General features: G+C 40.9%; 1 protein-coding gene across 1 annotated transcript in view; it reads left to right on the top strand.

Moving 5' to 3' along the window:
* Positions 1-26,497, top strand: part of TDP1 (tyrosyl-DNA phosphodiesterase 1) — a 698,490-nt gene that overhangs the window by 226,281 nt on the left and 445,712 nt on the right. The window contains exon 8 of the mRNA XM_053697569.1: positions 11,166-11,336. Coding sequence (XP_053553544.1) covers positions 11,166-11,336 — 171 coding nt within the window. The remainder of the gene's footprint in view (positions 1-11,165; positions 11,337-26,497) is intronic.

The raw sequence follows: 26,497 nt of genomic DNA, 5'->3' as shown, positions 1-26,497 counted from the left end.
AGGTATGTTAGTACATATAATTCTTATACAGGTATGTTAGTACATGTAATCCTCATACAGGTATGTTAGTACATGTAATCCCCATACAGGTATGTTAGTACATATAATTCTTATACAGGTATGTTAGTACATGTAATTCTTATACAGGTATGTTAGTACATGTAATCCTCATACAGGTATGTTAGTACATGTAATTCTTATACAGGTATGTTAGTACATGTCATTCTTATACAGGTATGTTAGTACATGTAATCCTCATACAGGTATGTTAGTACATGTAATCCCCATACAGGTATGTTAGTACATATAATTCTTATACAAGTATGTTAGTACATGTAATCCTCATACAGGTATGTTAGTACATGTAATTCTTATACAGGTATGTTAGTACATGTAATCCTCATACAGGTATGTTAGTACATGTAATCCCCATACAAGTATGTTAGTACATATAATTCTTATACAGGTATGTTAGTACATGTAATCCTCATACAGGTATGTTAGTACATATAATTCTTATACAGGTATGTTAGTACATGTAATCCTCATACAGGTGTGTTAGTACATGTAATCCTCATACAGGTATGTTAGTACATGTAATCCCCATACAGGTATGTTAGTACATATAATTCTTATACAGGTATGTTAGTACATGTAATTCTTATACAGGTATGTTAGTACATGTAATCCTCATACAGGTATGTTAGTACATGTAATTCTTATACAGGTATGTTAGTACATGTAATCCTCATACAGGTATGTTAGTACATATAATTCTTATACAGGTATGTTAGTACATGTAATCCTCATACAGGTATGTTAGTACATGTAATTCTTATACAGGTATGTTAGTACATGTAATCCTCATACAGGTATGTTAGTACATATAATTCTTATACAGGTATGTTAGTACATGTAATCCTCATACAGGTATGTTAGTACATATAATTCTTATACAGGTATGTTAGTACATGTAATCTTCATACAGGTATGTTAGTACATGTAATCCTCATACAGGTATGTTAGTACATGTAATCCCCATACAGGTATGTTAGTACATATAATTCTTACACAGGTATGTTAGTACATGTAATCCTCATACAGGTATGTTAGTACATATAATTCTTATACAGGTATGTTAGTACATGTAATCCTCATACAGGTATGTTAGTACATGTAATCCCCATACAGGTATGTTAGTACATATAATTCTTATACAGGTATGTTAGTACATGTAATTCTTATACAGGTATGTTAGTACATGTAATCCTCATACAGGTATGTTAGTACATGTAATTCTTATACAGGTATGTTAGTACATGTCATTCTTATACAGGTATGTTAGTACATGTAATCCTCATACAGGTATGTTAGTACATGTAATCCCCATACAGGTATGTTAGTACATATAATTCTTATACAAGTATGTTAGTACATGTAATCCTCATACAGGTATGTTAGTACATATAATTCTTATACAGGTATGTTAGTACATGTAATCCTCATACAGGTATGTTAGTACATGTAATCCCCATACAGGTATGTTAGTACATATAATTCTTATACAGGTATGTTAGTACATGTAATCCTCATACAGGTATGTTAGTACATATAATTCTTATACAGGTATGTTAGTACATGTAATCCTCATACAGGTATGTTAGTACATATAATTCTTATACAGGTATGTTAGTACATGTAATCCTCATACAGGTATGTTAGTACATGTAATCCTCATACAGGTATGTTAGTACATATAATTCTTATACAGGTATGTTAGTACATGTAATCCTCATACAGGTATGTTAGTACATGTAATCCTCATACAGGTATGTTAGTACATATAATTCTTATACAGGTATGTTAGTACATGTAATCCTCATACAGGTATGTTAGTACATATAATTCTTATACAGGTATGTTAGTACATGTAATCCCCATACAGGTATGTTAGTACATGTAATTCTTATACAGGTATGTTAGTACATGTAATTCTCATACAGGTATGTTAGTACATATAATTCTCATACAGGTATGTTAGTACATGTAATCCCCATACAGGTATGTTAGTACATGTAATCCCCATACAGGTATGTTAGTACATATAATTCTTATACAGGTATGTTAGTACATGTAATCCCCATACAGGTATGTTAGTACATGTAATTCTTATACAGGTATGTTAGTAAATGTAATCCTCATACAGGTATGTTAGTACATGTAATCCCCATACAGGTATGTTAGTACATATAATTCTTATACAGGTATGTTAGTACATGTAATCCTCATACAGGTATGTTAGTACATATAATTCTTATACAGGTATGTTAGTACATGTAATCCTCGTACAGGTATGTTAGTAGATGTAATCCTCATACAGGTATGTTAGTACATATAATCCTCATACAGGGATGAAGTTTATATTAGAAACCATAGTAGCAGATCTGCAGGGCAACCGCATATTTAATGTCTGGATCTTCTGCTAGTGATGAGTTACGTGTTGCAGGCACAAGCCTTGCCGACCTTCTGAACATCTTTTATTAATGATCTGTCTGACAATCAGGAGCTATCGCTGCACTTGGCTTTACCTATGTTCCATTGTAACCTTTTCTTCCACAGCAGGAATCTTGCAAATAATGACATCACCCTGTGACTTCTGACTTGCTCTCTACAACTCTCTACTGTTCTCTAGCTTGCATCATTGTCTTGTTTACAAGTTATTCTTCCAGCTCTTCTGGTATCACACATCTAAAAGCTCTCTCCTTTTACTTCCAGGTGCTCCTTCAATGCCATCTTGAAATCTATTTATCTTGGGTTTTGTGTCATAATGTATTTCACAGCACTTAGTGCTTAGGGTGACAGGAGGAAAGTCTTTGTAATTTAGGCTTTTTACAGCTACAGGGCATTGTTTCTGTCAGATTGAAGTTATGTTCTTTCTCTCTATGGGTTTTTCTTGCTGCATTATTTAGACACTCTTAGTGAAACATATGATGTGAGATATTCAGCCATTTAGAAATGTGGAATACCTGATAACAGCTATGAATCAATAAGGCTTACATTTCAATTAAAGCCTCTTATATGACAAATGTTTTTATAGGGTTGTAAATCCAACTGCTGAGTTACATGAATTGTGTTTTTCATCCTGATTCCATGTGGATTTTAAATTGTTTACAACTTAGGGTGTACACTTTCTCAATATGTTGCCATTAGAGTTGCTTGCTTGTATTCAAGGGGGTATTGGAATGACAGCTGTGAGCATAGGAAGGAGAGTGCTGCTTTATTCCTGCACACCATGCAATGCCCAATCAGATTATGTACACAATTGTAATATAGAAAGAAATGGCATGTCCTAGCACTGTGTTACTCCACTCTGGGTTTGTAGTATTGAACTAACACAGCGTTTTCAGATAGTCACTCGATACAAACCTAACAAAGATCATAGCTAGTAGAAATAATAAAAAAGCAGCAGAAAAAAATCTTTGGCTGTGAGAGAGAACAAATCTGTTAGTAGGAGGAAAAGCAGATCGTAAGATGGCAGTGCAGGAGAGTATGGAAACGAGTTGTGAACAGGAAGAGTATGCATATGCAGGAGAGCAAAAGAATGAATGGAAGAAACTCAGATAAAAGTGAGAAGCTATGTGTAAGGAAAATGCTTAAAGGGCCATAATACCCAAATGTTTAAACACTTGAAAGTGATGCAGCATAGCTGTAAAAAGCTGATTAGAAAATATCACCTAAACATCTCTATGTAAAAAAGCAAGATATTTTACCTCAAAAGTTCCTCAGTAGCCACATCCCATTGTAAAGGATTTCTAAGCAGCATATAAGTGTGTCTGTCCTGGGACAGCTTAGGACATGAGCCTCGTGTGCTCTCATATTATTTCCCTATTCAGATTAGGGAAGTTTACAATTAAATCTCATGAGTGTTAAGTCAAATCTCATGAGATCACAGTAAAAGAGTTCATGACCTCAGCACTGCTGATGCTGATTGGCTGCTGTTCATTTCTTCTTCTTTTTTTTTTTCCTGCAGCTGGGAGCAGCTGATTATAACATTTTACACAGAACTTACTCTGCTGAGCTAAGGAGATTGTGAGGTAAAATATCTTCCTTTTTTACATAGAGTTTCTCAGGTGATATTTTCCTGTCAGCGTTTTACAGTTATACTGCATCAGTTTAAAGTGATTTAGCATATGAGTATTATGTCCCTTTAAATATAATATCTGTTGTATTTTTTTAACCTTTTAAATATGCATATTTAAGGGACAGCAAAGGCCAAATTAAACTTTAATTTGCCAGACAGAACATACAATTGTAAACAACTTTCCAATTTTACTTCTATTGTCTAATTTGCTTTTCTTTCATGTAATTAGCAAGAGTCCATGAGCTAGTGACGTATGGGATATACATTCCTACCAGGAGGGGCAAAGTTTCCCAAACCTCAAAATGCCTATAAATACACCCCTCACCACACCCACAATTCAGTTTTTACAAACTTTGCCTCCTATGGAGGTAGTGAAGTAAGTTTGTGCTAGATTCTACGTTGATATGCGCTCCGCAGCAAGTTGGAGCCCGGTTTTCCTCTCAGCGTGCAGTGAATGTCAGAGGGATGTGAGGAGAGTATTGCCTATTTGAATGCAGTGATCTCCTTCTACGGGGTCTATTTCATAGGTTCTCTGTTATCGGTCGTAGAGATTCATCTCTTACCTCCCTTTTCAGATCGACGATATACTCTTATTTATATACCATTACCTCTGCTGATTTTCGTTTCAGTACTGGTTTGGCTTTCTACAAACGTGTAGATGAGTGTCCTGGGGTAAGTAAATCTTATTTTCTGTGACACTCTAAGCTATGGTTGGGCACTTTATTTATAAAGTTCTAAATATATGTATTCAAACATTTATTTGCCTTGACTCAGGATGTTCAACATTCCTTATTTTCAGACAGTCAGTTTCATATTTGGGATAATGCGTTTGAATCAATCATTTTTTCTTACCTTAAAAATTTGACTTTTTTCCCCTGTGGGCTGTTAGGCTCGCGGGGGCTGAAAATGCTTCATTTTATTGCGTCATTCTTGGCGCGGACTTTTTTGGCGCAAAAAATCTTTTCTTTTTCCGGCGTCATACGTGTCGCCGGAAGTTGCGTCATTTTTTGACGTCCTTTTGCGCCAAAAATGTCGGCGTTCCGGATGTGGCGTCATTTTTGGCATTTAGGCGCCAAACAATGTGGGCGTATTATTTGGCGCCAAAAAATATGGGCGTCGCTTTTTGTCTCCACATTATTTCAGTCTGATTTTTTCTTTGCTTCTGGTTACTAGAAGCTTGTTTATTGGCATTTTTTCCCATTCCTGAAACTGTCATTTAAGGAATTTGATCAATTTTGCTTTATATGTTGTTTTTTCTCTTACATATTGCAAGATGTCTCACGTTGCATCTGAGTCAGAAGATACTTCAGGAAAATCGCTGTCTAGTGCTGGAACTACCAAAGCTAAGTGTATCTGCTGTAAACTTTTGGTAGCTATTCCTTCGGCTGTTGTTTGTATTAATTGTCATGACAAACTTGTTAAAGCAGATAATATTTCCTTTAGTAATGTACCATTGCCTGTTGCAGTTCCCTCAACATCTAAGGTGCAGAATGTTCCTGATAATATAAGAGATTTTGTTTCTGAATCCATCAAGAAGGCTATGTCTGTTATTTCTCCTTCTAGTAAACATAAAAAATCTTTTAAAACTTCTGTCTCAGAGATTGATACTAATTCTAAACGTTTAGATAAGGTGTTTAAATCTCCTGTGGTTATTCCAGAAGTTTTTCCTGTTCCTAATGCTATTTCTGAAGTAATTTCCAGAGAATGGGATAAATTGGGTAATTCATTTACTCCTTCTAAACGTTTTAAGCAATTATATCCTGTGCCGTCTGACAGATTAGAATTTTGGGACAAAATCCCTAAAGTTGATGGGGCTATTTCTACCCTTGCTAAACGTACTACTATTCCTACGTCAGATGGTACTTCGTTTAAAGATCCTTTAGATAGGAAAATTGAATCCTTTCTAAGAAAAGCTTATCTGTGTTCAGGTAATCTTCTTAGACCTGCTATATCTTTGGCTGATGTTGCTGCAGCTCCAACTTTTTGGTTGGAGACTTTAGCGCAACAAGTAACAGATCATGATTCTCATAATATTATTATTCTTTTTCAGCATGCTAATAATTTTATCTGTGATGCCATTTTTGATATTATCAGAGTTGATGTCAGGTTTATGTCTCTAGCTATTTTAGCTAGAAGAGCTTTATGGCTTAAAACTTGGAATGCTGATATGGCTTCTAAATCAACTCTACTTTCCATTTCTTTCCAGGGTAACAAATTATTTGGTTCTCAGTTGGATTCCATTATCTCAACTGTTACTGGTGGGAAAGGAACTTTTTTACCACAGGATAAAAAATCTAAGGGTAAAAACAGGGCTAATAATCGTTTTTGTTCCTTTCGTTTCAACAAAGAACAAAAGCCTGATCCTTCATCCTCAGGAGCAGTTTCAGTTTGGAAACCATCTCCAGTCTGGAATAAATCCAAGCCTTCTAGAAAGGCAAAGCCTGCTTCTAAGTCCACATGAAGGTGCGGCCCTCATTCCAGCTCAGCTGGTAGGGGGCAGGTTACATTTTTTCAAAGACATTTGGATCAATTCTGTTCACAATCTTTGGATTCAGAACATTGTTTTAGAAGGGTACAGAATTGGTTTCAAGATGAGACCTCCTGCAAAGAGATTTTTTCTTTCCCGTGTCCCAGTAAATCCAGTGAAAGCTCAAGCATTTCTGAATTGTGTTTCAGATCTAGAGTTGGCTGGAGTAATTATGCCAGTTCCAGTTCTGGAACAGGGGATGGGGTTTTATTCAAATCTCTTCATTGTACCAAAGAAGGAGAATTCCTTCAGACCAGTTCTGGATCTAAAAATATTGAATCGTTATGTAAGGATACCAACGTTCAAAATGGTAACTGTAAGGACTATCTTGCCTTTTGTTCAGCAAGGGCATTATATGTCCACAATAGATTTACAGGATGCTTATCTGCATATTCCGATTCATCCAGATCATTATCAGTTCCTGAGATTCTCTTTTCTGGACAAGCATTACCAGTTTGTGGCTCTGCCGTTTGGCCTAGCTACAGCTCCAAGAATCTTTACAAAAGTTCTCGGTGCCCTTCTGTCTGTAATCAGAGAACAGGGTATTGTGGTATTTCCTTATTTGGACGATATCTTGGTACTTGCTCAGTCTTTACATTTAGCAGAATCTCATACGAATCGACTTGTGTTGTTTCTTCAAGATCATGGTTGGAGGATCAATTTACCAAAAAGTTCATTGATTCCTCAGACAAGGGTAACTTTTCTGGGTTTCCAGATAGATTCAGTGTCCATGACTCTGTCTTTAACAGACAAGAGACGTCTAAAATTGATTTCAGCTTGTCGAAACCTTCAGTCACAATCATTCCCTTCGGTAGCCTTATGCATGGAAATTCTAGGTCTTATGACTGCTGCATCGGACGCGATCCCCTTTGCTCGTTTTCACATGCGACCTCTTCAGCTCTGTATGCTGAATCAATGGTGCAGGGATTACACAAAGATATCTCAATTAATATCTTTAAAACCGATTGTACGACACTCTCTAACGTGGTGGACAGATCACCATCGTTTAATTCAGGGGGCTTCTTTTGTGCTTCCGACCTGGACTGTAATTTCAACAGATGCAAGTCTCACAGGTTGGGGAGCTGTGTGGGGATCTCTGACGGCACAAGGAGTTTGGGAATCTCAGGAGGTGAGATTACCGATCAATATTTTGGAACTCCGTGCAATTTTCAGAGCTCTTCAGTCTTGGCCTCTTCTGAAGAGAGAATCGTTCATTTGTTTTCAGACAGACAATGTCACAACTGTGGCATACATCAATCATCAAGGAGGGACTCACAGTCCTCTGGCTATGAAAGAAGTATCTCGAATTCTGGTTTGGGCGGAATCCAGCTCCTGTCTAATCTCTGCGGTTCATATCCCAGGTATAGACAATTGGGAAGCGGATTATCTCAGTCGCCAAACGTTACATCTGGGCGAATGGTCTCTTCACCCAGAGGTATTTCTTCAGATTGTTCAAATGTGGGGACTTCCAGAAATAGATCTGATGGCCTCTCATCTAAACAAGAAACTTCCCAGCTATCTGTCCAGATCCAGGGATCCTCAAGCGGAAGCAGTGGATGCATTGTCACTTCCTTGGAAGTATCATCCTGCCTATATCTTTCCGCCTCTAGTTCTTCTTCCAAGAGTAATCTCCAAGATTCTGAAGGAATGCTCATTTGTTCTGCTGGTAGCTCCGGCATGGCCTCACAGGTTTTGGTATGCTGATCTTGTCCGGATGGCCTCTTGCCATCCGTGGACTCTTCCGCTACGACCAGACCTTCTGTCGCAAGGTCCTTTTTTCCATCAGGATCTCAAATCCTTAAATTTAAAGGTATGGAGATTGGACGCTTGATTCTTAGTCAAAGAGGTTTCTCTGACTCTGTGATTAATACTATGTTACAGGCTCGTAAATCTGTATCCAGAGAGATATATTATAGAGTCTGGAAGACTTATATTTCTTGGTGTCTTTCTCATCATTTTTCTTGGCATTCTTTTAGAATTCCAAGAATTTTACAGTTTCTTCAGGATGGTTTAGATAAAGGTTTGTCCGCAAGTTCCTTGAAAGGACAAATCTCTGCTCTTTCTGTTCTTTTTCACAGAAAGATTGCTAATCTTCCTGATATTCATTGTTTTGTACAAGCTTTGGTTCGTATAAAACCTGTCATTAAGTCAATTTCTCCTCCTTGGAGTTTGAATTTGGTTCTGGGGGCTCTTCAAGCTCCTCCTTTTGAACCCATGCATTCATTGGACATTAAATTACTTTCTTGGAAAGTTTTGTTCCTTTTGGCGATCTCTTCTGCCAGAAGAGTCTCTGAATTATCTGCTTTTTCTTGTGAGTCTCCTTTTCTGATTTTTCATCAGGATAAGGCGGTGTTGCGAACTTCTTTTGAATTTTTACCTAAGGTTGTGAATTCCAACAACATTGGTAGAGAAATTGTGGTTCCCTCATTATGTCCTAATCCTAAGAATTCTAAGGAGAAATCGTTGCATTCTTTGGATGTTGTTAGAGCTTTGAAATATTATGTTGAAGCTACTAAGTCTTTCCGAAAGACTTCTAGTCTATTTGTTATCTTTTCTGGTTCTAGAAAAAGCCAGAAAGCTTCTGCCGTTTCTTTGGCATCTTGGTTGAAATCTTTAATTCATCATGCCTATGTCGAGTCGGGTAAAACTCCGCCTCAAAGGATTACAGCTCATTCTACTAGGTCAGTTTCTACTTCCTGGGCGTTTAAGAATGAAGCTTCGGTTGATCAGATTTGCAAAGCAGCAACTTGGTCCTCTTTGCATACTTTTACTAAATTCTACCATTTTGATGTATTTTCTTCTTCTGAAGCAGTTTTTGGTAGAAAAGTACTTCAGGCAGCGGTTTCAGTTTGAATCTTCTGCTTATGTTTTTTATTAAACTTTATTTTGGGTGTGGATTATTTTCAGCAGGAATTGGCTGTCTTTATTTTATCCCTCCCTCTCTAGTGACTCTTGCGTGGAAAGATCCACATCTTGGGTAATCATTATCCCATACGTCACTAGCTCATGGACTCTTGCTAATTACATGAAAGAAAACATAATTTATGTAAGAACTTACCTGATAAATTCCTTTCTTTCATATTAGCAAGAGTCCATGAGGCCCACCCTTTTTTGTGGTGGTTATGATTTTTGTATAAAGCACAATTATTCCAATTCCTTATTTTATATGCTTTCGCACTTTTTTATCACCCCACTTCTTGGCTATTCGTTAAACTGAATTGTGGGTGTGGTGAGGGGTGTATTTATAGGCATTTTGAGGTTTGGGAAACTTTGCCCCTCCTGGTAGGAATGTATATCCCATACGTCACTAGCTCATGGACTCTTGCTAATATGAAAGAAATGAATTTATCAGGTAAGTTCTTACATAAATTATGTTATTTCTCTTGGTATCGTTTGTTGAAAAGCATATCTAGGTAGGCTCAGGAGCAGGAATGCAGTACTGAGAAGTAGCTGCTTATTGGTGACTGCCAATTTATGCTTCTTTTCATTGGCTCAGCTTTTGTGTTCAGCTAGTCACAGTGGATTAGAACAAAGGATACCAAGATAATTAAGCAAATTTGATAATAGAAGTAAACTGGAAAGCTATTTAAAATCTTACGCTGTGTCTGAATCATGAAAGAAAAATTAGGGGTTTCACGTCAGTTTAAGAGGATAGAGTTGTTTTGAGAATTTACTCATAGGTTGGGTTCAGATCCCAGATTTGAAGGGACGTAATTTCAGACTTGAAAGTGATGCAGTAGAACTGTATAAAGCTGCCAATAAAATATCTCCTGAACTTCTCTGTAACATCTCTAAGTAACTGTAAATAGTGCTCTGTGAACAGTTATCCTTCAGCTACTCTCAGCTGCATGTAGAACAAGAGCAGCCAATCAAATTCATCAGTGCTGTCACACTTTGTTGTACTGTGATCTCATGAGATTTCACTGAAATCTCTTGAGATTTCATAGTAAACTTCCTTAAACTGAGGAGGGAAATAACTTGGCTGTGCCTGCACATACCAGAGTCATGCTTCCCAGAATGGGACTAGCATCTTGATTGGCTTCTTAAAATCTATTTACAATGGGGTGTGGTTAGTGAGGAACTTTTGAGGTAAAATATCTTTCTTTTTTACATAGAGATGTTCAGGTGATATTTTTTAGTCAGATTTTTACAGCTATGCTCTATCACTTTCAAGTGTTTCAACATTTGGGTATCGCCCCTTTAATTAAATTTCTTTCTGGTTGCAATTTTGCTTCCTGCGTTCCTAAGTTTGTTTACGGATTCATTAAATTTTCTCTGAAATAGAAGTCAAAGTAGGGAAGATAGGGGAGCTTGGCAATCAGGAAAGAGCTCTTGTTCTGTTATATTTTGTTGTAAAAACCTGGTGATCAAACTTGCAGCATAAAATTTGATTTTAATGAGAATCATAGCTAATTTTATTAAAGAACAGTGAAAAATTCTTTCACACAAGTGACTAAAGCACCTCATTTTCAAAGTAAATCTGTTTTTATTTTGCAGAATTTGGTTAAGTCCGGTATTTCCTCGACTACCTGAAGGATCAGCAGCATCTGCTGGAGAATCTGCAACACATTTTCGATCTGCTCTTGTAGACTATCTGGCCTCTTACAAGTCTCCCAGTCTGAAGGAATGGACAGACATCATTAAGCAACACGATTTTTCTGAGGCGAGGTATGTAACCTCCAGACTTTCATCAGAATTATATGTTGGGAGGTTAAAGGGACATGCAACCCAAAATGTGTAATTTATCCAATTTGCTTCATTCTTTTTATATCCTTTGTTGAAAGAATACCTAGGTAGGCTGAGGAGCAGCAGTGCACTACAGGGAGCCAGCTGCTGATTGGTGATTGCACATATATACCTCTTTACTATTGGCTCACTGAATTTTCAGCTAGCTACTGTAGTACATTGCTGCTCCTTTAACAAAGGATACAAAGAGTACAAAAAAAATATAATACAAGTAAATTACAAAGTTGTTTAAAATTTTAATCTCTATCTGTATTATTACATAAAAATGCTGTGTTTCGCGTCCCTTTAATTAGAGTACTTTAGCTGCAACATGTTTAATTTAAAAAGACAAAATTGTAATGCGTAGTGCATATATAGATGATACGTGGTGTGTGCTCATATACAGTAAAACGTATTACTGAACCAGTGACTTTTCTGCATGCAAAGCTGAAATGTACCTACGAGCATTTCAATTCTGAGTGTTATTTCTCTTTAAAAGGATAGTAATGGCAAAACTTGTGTTGGAGTCTAATCATTTAAAATCAGCTTTAGTTTCTGAATGGCCACTCTGCCTCGGGGTAGTGGAAAAACATCTTTTAGCAGTAAATTGCAGTTAAAGCAGGCAAAATAAATAATCATTTTTTTATTGCACATGAACACTTTGCACAATTATATTTTGAGTTTAAACGGATATGAAACACAAATAGAGCATGGGATTTTAAACAACTTTCTAATTTACTTGTATTATCTATTTTCCTTTGTTCTCTTGTTAACTTTTGTTGAAAATCAGGTATATATGCGTAGGTGCCGGCCTATTTCTGGAGCACTATATGGCAGCAGTTTTGCAATAATGTTATCCATTTGCAAGAGCACTAGATGGCAGCACTATTTCCTGTCATGTAGTGCTTCAGATGCCTACCTAGGTATCTCTTCAACACAGAATATCATAGGAATGAAGCAAATTTAATAATGGAAGTAAATTGGAAACTTATTTAAATTAGTGTGCACTGTCTGAATCACAGAATATCCCTTTAACAGCAGCGAGAATTTTATTTTCCCCTCTGTTCCTAGATCCACTTTATTACACATATTGTCCCTTGACCGACCCTTTTCTGCCCCCCCATTAACGTTGCTTCTTGATTTTTATACCCAAGTAATATCTCCCCTCAGATAGTCTTGTTCTTTCCTGTTTTCTCACTGTTTGCCCACCTTCTCCACTCTTAAAATGCCATGTTAATAATTGTTCCCTGGCATCGTATACTGGAACTTTTCATAGTGGTTTCCTTGTTCCTTCCTAAGGTCCTGTTTAAAGAGATTCTATTATAAAATGTTTATGTATAGTTTATGTATGTTTATGTATATCTATCTCTGCAATCAGGGAATTAGCAAACGTCTGGTAATTGGTACCCATACAGACTTCATGCTTACCATATACCACAACCGCAACGGTTGTTAAAGGATTGTCTGGCTGTAATAGCGCGTCTTGCTGCGAGTAGCAAGACTGCGCCATTAAACCCTCCTGCACTCTTGCTAAAATAGCGCGATCTTGCCCCTGGTGTCGAGACTACGCTATTAAAACATTCACCCCCCCCATAGAAAGACCAGCAACAAACAGGGTACATTGCTGTCATTAAGGGGTTAATAATAAGACCTCTTTTGGTGTAGAGAGATAATGGTTTCAATGATTGGCGATATATGCAATCAAACATTTGCTTCTAAAATAAATGAAGTACTGGGAAGACGTCAGCCTTTATGTAAATCTGTAATATACATAAGCTATGGTGACCTGACCTGAGATAATTAGATGTGAGATGCAGCATGCAAACTTGGGAATCACAATGTCACTATTCTACCTAGCCCGAGCATTGGTCCTGGGTCCCTAAAATTATATTATAATGAATGTCTGAATTAGTATTGGTAATTTCATGGTAAATTGCAGAGCAACTGCCGCCTCTCTCAGATAACAGTGTTTCATTTGAAAATCAGACGGCTGTTGCACTCTAGCCTGTATGATCATTGTTAATTTAGCTGGCAGAAAATTGCATGAAATGACACTACCTCTTATAAACAAACATTGAGTTAGTTATATGCAGGTAATAATATCTTCAATGTTTCAAGGATTGTGCTTTTTCATATGTTTTTCTTCCTCATATTGTGTGTATCTCTTAGAGATTTGCATTTTTACGTTGCCGGATGATAGTATTAACTAAGTAAAACAATTAAGCAATAAAAATTAGTGTAATTTCGAATAGCAATGTTAATTACTTCATAACAGGATTGTTAGAGGCGCAATATTTAACCAGGCAGTCTAGTATATTAGGAGGATGTTCAGTCCCACTGTAGATATGTCATAAGCCCCCCCCGGTAAAATGTGGATTTATCTGCCAACAACCTGTTCTGCAGTGTGATCGTCCCTTGTCCACTCAGTATTCCTTGAACATCTGAGGATATTAAACACAAATTTAGTTACTTTGACAATTTTTTTGGTACCTTAAGAAGAAACAATACTCTCTTTAAGAGGTTGCTGTACTGACATTAGCATGCACAGTATTTTCTTCTTAAAAGGGAAGAGTCCACAGCTGCATACATTACTTTTGGGAAATAAAGAACCTCTCCACCAAGAGGAGGCAAAGACACCCCAGCCAAAGGTTTCAATACCTCCCCCACGTCCCTCATCCCCCAGTCATTCTTTGGCTTTCGTCACAGGAGGTTGGCAGAAAAATGTCAGAAGTTCAAGATAGTCTCTTATGGAGGGTAGTACTGTTCGCAATGGGTCTGGAGTTTTAAGTAATCCTGTCAGCCTCTCCGTGAGAGCATGGATGAAAATTAGAGTCCGGAGATGCAGGGAAAGTTTTCCTGCGAACCTATCCCGACTCATATTAACAGCTCCTTGGTAATCAGCGTTGACGAGTTTCGCTGCCTACCTTTCTTCACTCAAGTCCATGTCAGAAGCGAGGCTACTATCTGTCACACTTGAAGGGCCATGTTCCTGTTCCACGGCGTAGAATCCGGTAAGATTGTTTCATTTTATTTCGATATGTTAATGTAATGTTAACGAAACAAGGTAGGGTCTCAGTGGGACTCCTTTTATCTTAATAAGGAATCATGGGTTAATATCTCCTGAGGGGGCTTATTGAACAGAGGGAACTTTTAATCATGTTTGTTATATGGTTCTATCTGCAGATGGGTAGCTATACTTAGGCTCACAGCCTTTACAGAACATAACGGCCTTCTTTTAATGACGCAATCTTTCAAGATTTCGCGCCCTTTTCGTGGCTGGCATGGCGTATTTTTTTGTCATTTTTGTACTCCCAAGATTATGGAGGATTCTGATATGCGAGACACGGATGCCTCCGATACAGAGGATGTGTCTTGTGATGAATATAAAAATGGCCCAGGTAATCAATGCCCATCAGTTATGTTTAGATTGCCGTTCTAGAGTACTCTCTCCTCCCGAAGTAGGGAGCTTAGAGTACATTGAGCCCTCCGCCTTCGAGGTTTCCATGTCCTGGCTATGCAAGCAGGTGTCCCTATGGTCTTTACTCCTCCGGAGGGTGGCTTGTTTCCTCCAGAGGTTACGGCACGGTTCCGCATGGCCATTTCTATGGCGCTGAATCATTTATATCTCCCAAGTGAAATATTTCTAAGATACTGTCCGTGTTATGTTAACCAGGGCCCTTCAAGCGTGTGATCGCCCGATTCAGTTCGGCCTTCTGGGGAAGTGTTAGCCCCTAAGGTTTCAGGGGCCCCATCTAGGGGCCAGGGTCTTCAGTTGATCCGGCGAGGGATGATTTTGCTTTCCATTATAGGCTGGCTATACTTCGTGTTCTTTTAAGACATGTTTTGGCAATGTTGGAGGATCCCAGTCCTTGCGGGCTGAGGGATCTGAGGCCTTAGAAACTGGATGGCAAAATGGATATGACGTTTGGGAAGGAAGCCAATCTCCTTAACGTCGCCGTTTTTCTTTTTCTTTATGTTTTTCAGTTCCAGTTCTGAGCTTGGGTGAATGGGGCTTTTAATCGTCTGGTTCCGTTGCTGCCTTCATTTTATTTTTTGATCCGTATGGATGTGTTTAATTTGTTTTTTTCTTAAGCTCATGTCTGTTAGAATTTCATTTTTATAAACGTTCTGCTCTGGAACTGATACTTGCAATTTAGGTCGCGTGGGCACTTCCTCAGAAGTTGCGCACTTGTTGAATAATAGAATTATGTTTTTCTAGTTCATTTATCGATTCTTTGGGACAAATTTTCTTGGAACTTGGGCAGTTCTAGAGTGTCCTTATACCAGGCAGGTACTGGTCAGATACTTTTCAGCTGTTACCAGGTTTCATGTCACCCTCGTGGTGCTGATTAATCCTGCTAGATTCTGAATGTCACTTGGCCTATTCTATGGACTCCGAGCTCAGATCCTACCGAAGTATGCAGCCTGTTGTTTAAATACAACCCCCCCCCCCATAACAGAGGGTTATGAGTGCCAATCTAGGTTGGTTGTTCGGGCTACTCGCCTGGGATACGGATCTGTCTTTTACAGACGTCATCATGGTTCTTCGGGTCCCCGGGGACTCAGAACTGTTATTCCATTCTTTGGAGTTGGGACATGTCTGTGACCTATGTGGTCTGGTGTGCCGAGTGATTAATGAGCGTTTTCACTTGATGTTCTTCTGGACTATGACTCTTTAGCCTATTAAGCATTTTATTGCGGTGGCGGAGTTGCCTTCCTTCTCGCCTTGTGTGGATAAAATGGTCTGGATGCGTGGGCATGCTCAGAGTTGTGTTACTCTAAAATGCCTGCTTACAGAAGATTCTTGGAAGATAGATCCTTCAGGAATCTCTGGCTGTTGTCTCTTCCATCACCTTTGGCCTGACCATGGTCTCAATGTCGGGTGTCTTTACGTCCTCGTTGCAACTCTAACCTTGGGGCTTGTCAGTGAAGAGGCGAGGTTGGTTAAGGAGGGCTGCCCTTCTGGGTTTAGGTTTTTGACCATTTATCCTCGTTGCTCCATTTGGGGCTTCATGGGTGGTGTCTTAAGTTTGATTCTCTGGGATGGCGAGCAAGGTACAGGGTCCTCATTCACCTTCGGGTGTTGGTTGCTACCTTGCCTGTGTGTGTAACACGTGTTATTGCTTGCCTACGAGATTTCTTTGCGATCCAAGTGCCCTGGGTGCTGAATCTTAGACCTTTAAGGAGTCCTTTGTGACTCCTGGGTTTGAGGCTATTGCTAAATCGCCAAGTCTATGGACTTTAGAGGTGCGCTCCTACTTGTAGGAGGCAGCTTAGGGTTCCTCTGGAAGTTGGATCTTCGATTTATTCCTTTCGAGGACCCTGACGTAGGTCCATGTCTCTCTTGATCTCACACTAGATGTTTGTGGTCCCACGGGCCTCTCTCCGTAGGGGCTGGGACTCTGTGAGAGATGCTTATCTGTCTGTTCTTTAGGCTTTAGGTCCTTCTGACGGTTCCCTACTGGTCTTCTGGGGCATTTACACTGTTCCTGTAGACTCCAGGTATCTTCACCTGGGTTGGCGATATGGCCGAGTGTTCTTGCCTCTATGGTAGGGTGGATTTCCGTTGTTTAATTCCCTTCTCTTCTAGAGCAGGGGTTTGGTTCTCCAGGCGGAGTTACCTTAGTATTTGAAGCGACCTGTGGGTTGTAAGGGTCTTTTCCCTTCTTGCGTTTCAGAATCCTGGAAGGGGAGTTGCGATGTAGTGACTGGTTCCTCCGTTCCTGCAGCAGGAGGCTGAGGGTTTGATACCTATGTGGCTCCTGCTATATGTTTATTCTGATATATGGATGCTGAGGGTCTGAGGGCCTTCTTCCCTTGGGAAATGTTCCTTGTTTTCAGAAAAGACAGCCGTGTAGGGGGTTTCGTACCCGGGCACAATGTCTATCCTGACTCATGGTAGCATACCATTTGTAGTAACGGTCAGCGGTCTAACCGGGGGGGCTTTGTTCCTTCGTTAACCCTTCCTTTCTCTTCCGGAAGTCTGAGACTCTTGTCTTTGACTGACTAGCCTTTGGGCTGGGACCATTATTCTAGAGGGAAGATTGGGGGTCGGTTACTCTATGCAGGGTTGACCGTTTTCCTTAGAGTCGGTTCTCTCCCTTGTGGGAGGTCTTTGGATGTCCTCCTCTTTTCCACTGGCATCTGGTGCTGGGAGGGGGGTGCTCCTTGGAGCCCGATATTCAGAGGGCTGTGAACCCTTGGAAGGTTTGCAGTTGAATCCAGCTACAGCTATTGCACTTTGAGGGTATAACCAGCTACACCTAACTGCTCTTTGACTGGGTGTTAGCAAGCTTTGAAACACCTTTCGTTGTTTGGGTTTAGCAACAGTGAGTCAGCTTTCTACCTGGAAAGCTGGTCATCGGGAGTTCCTGTTCAGACGGTTGGTGTTCCTTTTGGAGAACTCTTTACTAGCTGCTGGGATAGTTATCCTATTTCTGCTGTCTCCGCTATCTAGCTTACGGGTCTAGATTTAATATGAGGCAACGGGGAACTCATGATTTTCCCGGAGTACCTTAGGGTATGGGTCAGGGATGAGGGTGTTCCTCGAGTCCTTTTTGGGACATGTTTCCCTGTGTATGGATCTATTTTTCTTCGGTCCTTGTGTTTCTAGGGAGTTCTCCCTGGGCGTTGCTATTGTACGACAACCATGGGTTCTATGTTCTGCAGAGTGATATGATCCTTTGGATTTTTTCATGAGAATCTGTTCTCCTTTTTGGGGGCAGACAGCAGTCCTTGTCTTGGCCGGGTACCTTCATGGGAAGTTGTGATCCGCGGGACTGACTCCTCGGAGGCTTGATGGACTCTGTGACTAAGTGGTTTTTAATTCGGCTTTGCCGGCAGTGTAACTAATGTGCAGTTAACTAGGCTTTGGGTTTTCACCTGTGTCATCTATACTTTTTTAGGGTGTCAAGTAATCGGGCTGTGGTGCCTTTCAAAGGGGCCGCCTTTTGTAACCACCCGTTGTTTGCATTCAATGTCCTCTAGCTTGGGTATTGTTTTCCCAAAAGTAATGAATGCAGCTGTGGACACTTCCCTTTTAAAAAAAACATAAATTATGCTTACCTGATACTTTCATTTTCTTCTGAAGGGAAGAGTTCACAGCTCCCACCCGTGTTTTTATCTATGAGACAGCTGTAATTTTTTGTTCTTCTGGCACCTTTTTTCACCCTGATATTTCTCCTACTGTTCCTTGTTCCCTTGACAGAATGATTGGGAGATGAGGGAAGTGGGGGAGGTATTTAAGTCTTTGCCTCCTCCTGGTGGCCATATTCTGTATTTCCCAAAAGTAATAAATGCAGCTGTGGACTCTTCACTTCAGAAGAAAATGAAATTATCAGGTAAGCATAAATTATGTTTTTCACTTTCACCCACAACATATGTTCACTTCATTTAGCCTTTTTTTTTCAGTAGCCTCTGGGGACTTTGCCAGTAGCGCAGTAATGGGTTATTATTGTACAGGAAGGCTTGCAATTTGCACAGCATTATGGGTAATGAACTCCCAATTTACTTGAATCAGTGACCATCTTAGCTACTGGAAAGCTGCATTTTTTCCTGAGCAATTTTATTTAGTGAGTACAATCTAAATTTCAGAGGATTTTAAGTTCTTTCTTACATTTGAGTGTGCTGTGTAGTTTAAATTCTAGTATCTGAGTGATTGTTTTTTTCTCTCACCCCTCAGAGTTTTTACTCTCACTTCTCTCCTCATATTTGCTTTATTATGGGACAGTCTAGTGTTGCTCAGATCTCTGGGCCATCTGCTGTGGGTGAAGGCAGATTTACTGATCACATAAGCCCCTCATCTATGTTTACTTTGCAAAGCTGTGTCTCTGTTTGCTCTCTCTCAACTGTATGATGCATGTGCTGAGCATATTACGAATCCTAGACAGATATCCCAATGCAGATTGCTCCACTGTGGCTTCTCAAGATTTGGTTTGCGGATCTGGTTCAGATGTCCTCCATGGAATCTTTCTCTAAGAATAGATCTTCTCTCTCAAGGTACTTTTTTATTAAGATCTCAAATTTGAATTTGATTCCAGACATATTTTCTTCCTAAATGGAAAGAGTCCACAGCTGCATTCATTACTTTTGGGAAATAAGAACCTGGCCACCAGGAGGAGGCAAAGACACCCCAGCCAAAGGCTTAAATACTCCTCCCCTCATCCCCCAGTCATTCTTTGCCTTTCTTCCCAGGAGGTGGGCAGAGAAGTGTCAGAAGTTTTTTTGTCTCTTATGGAGGGTAGTACTCTTCGAGATGGGACAGGAGTTTTAAGTAATCCTATCAGTCTCTCAATGAGAGCCTGGATGAAAGTTAGAGTCTGGAGATGCAGGGAGAGTCTTTCTGCAAAACCATCCCGACTCATATTAACAGCTCCACAAGCAATCAGAGTTGTCGAACTTCACTTCGCTGCCTGATTTCTTCTCTCAAGTCCATGGCGGAGGCGCTGCTACTGTTCGTCACACTTGAAGGGCCGTGTTCCTGTTCCACGGCATAGATTCCAGTAAGATTGTTTGATTTTACTTCATCAGAATGTACTGTAACTTATTAATGTTTCCCGTAAGGAACCATGTGGGCCTCAGTGAGGCTCCTTTGGTTCTAGGAATCAAGCGTTAATATCTCCCGAAGGGGGATTATTGAACAGGGGTGTTTTTAATCATGTTTGTTATGTGATTCAATCTTCTTATGTGTAGTGTTAACTGGGCTCTTGGCTTAGAACATAAAGGCCTTTGGAAGTGATGCGACTTATAGTTGGGCACGCTTTTTTTGGACTGCACGGTTCACCTTGTGACTGGACGTATTTACCTTCTGGTCTTCCATTTCCGCATTGCTGGCCGTGTGGCAACTGAAAAATTAGAATCTGCTTGTGTCTGGTTCTAAGAGCTGGTGAGTGCCCCAGCCATTGTGGGTGTCAGGTGCCGTTTAAGTTTATTCTTAGTCCATATTAGTTTATTCTCTATCTAGTTATGGAGGATTCTGATGCTGAGACTGTACAAATTTCAGATTCTTCGACTTGTGAAGAATGCGAATTGGCCCCGTTGACACAAGTCAATCAGTTATTTTCTATATGCCGTATTAGAGCACCCTGTTCCTCGGGCTCGGGGAATCAGGGGTCTGCTGAGCCATCCGCCTCTGTGGGTTCTGTCCTCCAAGAGGTGAGTTCCCTACCGCTCCCTACTACTAAACATGTTATTAGGGATTATGTTTATCCCTCCTTAAAGGGCGGCTTGTTCCCCCCGGAGGTTGCAGCTCGTTTTCGCGTTCACATTTTTTTGGCGATAATGCGTCTGCAAAGTCCAGATGTTTATTTGTGTTTGTGCTTGTGCCCGATCGTCCCAGGTCTACTGGCCTTGGGTGGGCCTATACAGTTCCCCGCGGGTGTAGCTGTCCCTGAGTGTTGTGCCTTTCGTTACAGAATAGCGCGTCTTCGTTTTTTACTCAGACATGTTTTTGAGTTTTTGGAGGATCCTATCCTTAAATGGACAGTCTAGTCCAAAATAAACATTCATGATTCAGAGAGAGAGAATGCAATTTTAAACAATTTTCCAATTTACTTATATCACCAATTTTGCTTTGTTCTCTTGGTATTCTTAGTTGAAAGCTAAACCTAGGAGGTTCATATGCTAATTTCTAAGCCTTTGAAAGGCGCCTCTTCTCTCAGGGTATTTTGACAGTTTTTCACCACTAGTGGGTGTTAGTTCATGTGTGTCATATAGATAACACTGTGCTCACGCACGTGGAGTTCCAGTGAGCCAGCTCTGATTGGCTAAAATGGATGTCTGTCAAAAGAACTGAAATAAGGGGGCAGTTTGCAGAGGCTTAGATTCAAGGTAATCACAGAGGTAAAAGTGTATTAAAAAAAAAACTGTCCCTTTAACGGATACGGGAATCCGCAGTATTCTGCTTCTAATGGCTCACCTCATTAGACATGAAGGGATGACGTAATTTCCAAATTTTCTACTTATTGAGATCTTTCCGAGTTTTTTTGTTGGAAGATCAGGGTTCCGTTAAGCTGGTCCGGCGGGTAGGCCTGTTTTCTTCCTGGGTTAACCTACGGTTGCCTTATATTTTCTTTTATCAGGTTAGGATGTCTTTTAATTTCAATTATGTGTTTCCCTTGGAAACCTCTGGAATCGATTCTCTCTGGTTGCTTGTTAAGGGACACGTTAGTCCTAGGTTTGTCTGTTTTACCTTCCCCCTCTGAGGGAGGATTTAGCCAACTTGACAGTTATGACCCCAGCTGTGGCTGGTCCTGCTTGGATTCAGATCTTCTGTCCTATGGCTTGTTCAGACACGTGGCGCTTGTTCTGCTTGCCTGGTCCGGTGGGGCGCTGAGTGATCTCATTATTATTTGTGTGTCTTCTTGTTTTACAAGTTCAGCTAAACACTCTAAAAGTATCCGTATGGCTGGAAGGATTGTGTCAGTCCTTATTCAGCAATTAATCTGGTGACCGGGTCAGTGGAGTTCCGCTGCATCACTCTCTTTGCTCGGATTTCCTCGGGGCCTAGAATTTCTTACCTCTCTGGGGAGGATTGGGGGCTTAGTGCCTCCTTACCGCTGTTTTGAGTGGTTTGGCCTTCGGAGGCTCTGGAATTGTCCTTGGACTGTGGTTCTCTTCTAGAGACCTTTCGGACTTCGTCCGTTCCTCTGGTTCCTAAGGGGGACCTGGTTCCCCATCGGGAGTTGGTTCCTTTGTAGGGACATGGGCAGTGTGGTCTCCTTGAGCTCTTTTTAGGGTTTCTGCCTGGAGCTCTGCATCCTCCTTCTTCGTCTCCTCTGATTTTTGGGGGTGATGTGGAGGCTAGCCTTTGTTCGAGTGACTTTGTCCTCAAAGCATCCCCTTGCTCTTGGTCGTAGGTGGCTGTTGCGCCTAGGGTTCTAGTGACCTTGTTTCAGTCTTTGCTTCCTTAGCTCCCTGGAGCGTTGGACTCTGACAAGGCGGGTGGTCTCGTATTTTGGTCGGGACTTGCAAGTTTTTCTCATTGTCCATTTTACATTGGACATTGTCTTTTATCTCCCGGGGGTCCGGTGGATGAGTTTTTCACTCAGCATTTCCATTGTGGATCCCGTTGCGGGTTGTACCGTTCTGTTAGGATCTAGAGCTGGTCCGGGGTTCCCCAGTTCCAGGAAACTTGGGCGGTGTCCTTTGGTTGGGCTTGTTGATCTGGTTCAGTAGACCAGGTTTTTCTGGGTGCCAATGCCCCCTGGGCTTGCCTTTTGCCTATGGTCGGTTTCCCTTGGTTGGCTGCTTAAATAGTGTGATGACTTTGCTGCTCTGCAAGCAAAGGGGTTCACTTTGGAACCATGCAGTATGGCACCTTGTCTGCGTGCTAGCCAGTTAGATCTTCAGGGGTTTCCTTCCAGGTCAGGTCGTTGGAGTTTTGTTCTCTCGGTTCAGCCTACGGCTGTGTCCTGGGGGCAGGTGCTTTGTCCTTCCCGCCCGCTTGAAGGCCCCCCTTTGTCTGGGGGGGCTTAACCCTTCTTTGGTAGTGTTGTCCCTATCTTAAGGCTTCTCCTGGCTTCAGGAGGTTCGGACAGACTGTTAAACCTATTTCAGAGAGAGGTACGCTCTCTGGGTTGTTCTGTCCATTCGGAGAGTTGCTGACTCCTCCTTGAGTCTATGTTGGGCCTTTAGCTAGACTTCTAGGTCTATGGCCTTGTCGACGATCTTCATGTGGTATTCAGGTTGGCACCCGAGCACTATTGTAATAGCTGTGCCATTTTGTCTGCTCGTTGTTTGCGCCTGGGGTTTTTCTGGTCCCCTGGTTTTAGACCTGCCAATGCTTGTGCTGACCCGGCTGGAGGTAGGTCCTAAGATCCATTGTTTTCTCGAATCTTAGGGGTGCATTGGTCCTTGTTGAGGTTCCGGGCTCTCCTTTTATTTTGTGACCTGTGTGTAGGTCTGGCGGTTTCGGTTGCCTAAAGTGTGCCTTCTGTTTAAGGCGGGTTTAGCACTCTACATTTGGTAGCCGCTTCTAGCAAGCATTCTTGGGTGTCATCCTGAGGATGGCTGCATGTTCTTGACTCAGGTGTTTTACCTCGTCTGGGTCTGCTACATGTAATTTTGAAAAAATCAGAGGTGATAAAAATGCGCTATACACTGAACACTGAACAGATGTTAAATAATAATACAATGGTAAAAATTAATAGACCTTTAGAAAGTGAATATTCCAACTTATTTCACAAGTGGGTAATTGAGATGAAACAATTATTATAATGTCTGTAAACTGACAATTGATACAAAGTACCTTATAGTGATAGTCCACAGGTTAATAATGAATCCAATATACAGTCCTGTGGATTCACTGTGGATGTGTCCAGATAATTATTTCGGTGGTTGTAATATGTGGTCCCTTTAATCCCAGGGAGAGTCAAAAACGCCCAGGTACTGCTGCCTTGTATTCAGCCCGGTATTTCCAAACCAGGGCTACGAATGAAGGAACATGTAGAGATAAAAAGAAAAAGGCGCAGAGGGGCGAGACTCAAGTGAAGGCGTTTAATAGCAAAATATGACACACATACAATTTATGCACTTACTAGATACAAGTTTAAAAGCTGCAAAATAGAAGGAGCGTGGGTAGTTCAGTTTATACTCCTCTCACTGTCGGCTCGTTGTAATTGCCGTACACCGCTATACCAGAAGTGACTGACAGGTTAATCCGGATACCTTGTCAGTAAAGTCCGTGGCTTGTATGAGAGTTAGGGAACAGTACCCTTAACGCATCCGACTATGTTGTCAGTCTGTGTTTCCTGACGCGTTTCCCCCGGTCAGCGGCCGGGCTTCTTCAAGAGGATCTATAACGGATACACACCCTAGAGCTCCAATTGGTCTGCTTTTGTTTAAATAGAAAGAGCGCCTGTTACATTGTATCCGTTATAGATCCTCTTGAAGAAGCCCGGCCGCTGACCGGGGGAAACGCGTCAGGAAACACAGACTGACAACATTGTCGGATGCGTTAAGGGTACTGTTCCCTAACTCTCATACAAGCCACGGACTTTACTGACAAGGTATCCGGATTAACCTGTCAGTCACTTCTGGTATAGCGGTGTACGGCAATTACAACGAGCCGACAGTGAGAGGAGTATAAACTGAACTACCCACGCTCCTTCTATTTTGCAGCTTTTAAACTTGTATCTAGTAAGTGCATAAATTGTATGTGTGTCATATTTTGCTATTAAACGCCTTCACTTGAGTCTCGCCCCTCTGCGCCTTTTTCTTTTTATCTCTACATGTTCCTTCATTCGTAGCCCTGGTTTGGAAATACCGGGCTGAATACAAGGCAGCAGTACCTGGGCGTTTTTGACTCTCCCTGGGATTAAAGGGACCACATATTACAACCACCGAAATAATTATCTGGACACATCCTTCTATTTTGCAGCTTTTAAACTTGTATCTAGTAAGTGCATAAATTGTATGTGTGTCATATTTTGCTATTAAACGCCTTCACTTGAGTCTCGCCCCTCTGCGCCTTTTTCTTTTTATCTCTACATGTAATTTTGCCAGAACTCCTTAGCGTTTTGAGTTCGGATGATTTTTGGTCTCCGTTTTCTGTTGTTCCTAGGCGCTGGTTGACTTGCTGCCTGGCAAGTGAAGGTTTGCTCTTTGAAACCAGCTACAGCTGTTTGCACCTTGACCGAGTACTAGCTAGCTGTTCCAATCCTTGCAGGATGTTGGGAGAACTTTTTCTCTGCTTCCGGTTCTAAACCTTGTGGTTTCTTTTGGGATTGGGCGTTGCCTCCCCTTGTTGTCAGGACCCTTTTAGTTTTTTTTTTTTTTTTTTTCCTTTTATGGAGTTTGGGGTACCTTTGGTTCCCATTTGGTTTTTCCGTGCCTTATTCCTTTGGGAGTTTCGGCAGGGGTTCCCTTCTCTCTTAAGGGGTGTGTGGTGGGGGACCGACTGTTGGGCGATGGTGTCTTCCGGAGGACTGTTGGCTCAGTTTTGTCTGTTGTTGCGGTCTCTAACTTGGTTTCCGGGCTATCTGCTGATCAGTGTCCCTAGGGCGTTTTCCCTTTCTGTTTTTCTCGGGTTAGGACGAAGCAGTTTTTTTTTGTTGGGTAGTGGGTTTCAGGACTGGTGCCCTCAGAATAGGCCGCCTAATGTACCCTCCCGTTTGGCATTCAGTGTCCTTTATAGCTTGGGTATTGTTTTCCCAAAAGTAATGAATGCAGCTGTGGACTCTTTGCATTTAGGAAGAAAAACATAAATTATGCTTACCTGATAATTTTCTTTTCTTCCGATGGAAAGAGTCCACAGCTCCCCACCGTCTTTTTTATGTGGGGCGTCTTTGTTTTTTATTCTTCTGGCACCTTTTCACCCAGATATTTATTCTACTGTTCCTTGTTCCTCGGCAGAATAACTGGGGGATGAGTGGAGGAGTATTTAAGCCTTTGGCTGAGGTGTCTTTGCCTCCTCCTGGTGGCCAGGTTCTTATTTCCCAAACTTTTTTGTGTGTGGTGTGCTCGCAAAGATTATCACTGGAGTTCTTTCAGAATTCCTTGAGTTCTTGAGTTCCTACAGGGGGGTCTGTATAAGGGTTTGTAAGCCAGTTCCCTGAAGGTTCATATTTCAGTTCTTTTTGTTTTGTGTTATAGGAAAATTGCTAATATTCCAGATTTTCTGACTTTTTTTTAGTTCTGATCACAATTAAACAAGTTATCTGTCCAGTTTATCCTCCTCAAATTTTTAATCTAGTTTTGAGGGTTCTTCAAACTCCTCCTTTTGAGTTGATGAATGGTTTAGACCTTCAGCTTTTATCCTGGAAAGTTCTGTTCTAGCTATTTCATTGGCTCAAAGGGTTTCTAAACTTTGTCATACAAATCTCCTTTTAAGTTTTTTTTCATCAGGATTAGGCTGTTCTTATCACTATCCTTTCTTCCTAAGGTAGTATCTACAGATGATATTACGGCAGTGGCTTATGTCAACCATAAGGGAGGGGGGGAACTCACAGTTCCATAGCCATGAGGGAAGTGGTGCAAATTCTCTCTTGGGTGGAAATCAATTCCTTTCTAATACATGTGATTCATATTCCAGGAGTGAACAACTGGGAAGCAGACTTTCTCAGTCATCAATCTTTAGATCCGGGGGAATGGTCTCTTCACCAGCA

This window comes from Bombina bombina, chromosome 1, assembly GCF_027579735.1.
Source record: "Bombina bombina isolate aBomBom1 chromosome 1, aBomBom1.pri, whole genome shotgun sequence".
Lineage (NCBI taxonomy): Eukaryota > Metazoa > Chordata > Amphibia > Anura > Bombinatoridae > Bombina > Bombina bombina.
Note: the sequence above shows the minus strand (reverse complement) of the source record. Positions and strands in the feature narration are given on the sequence as shown.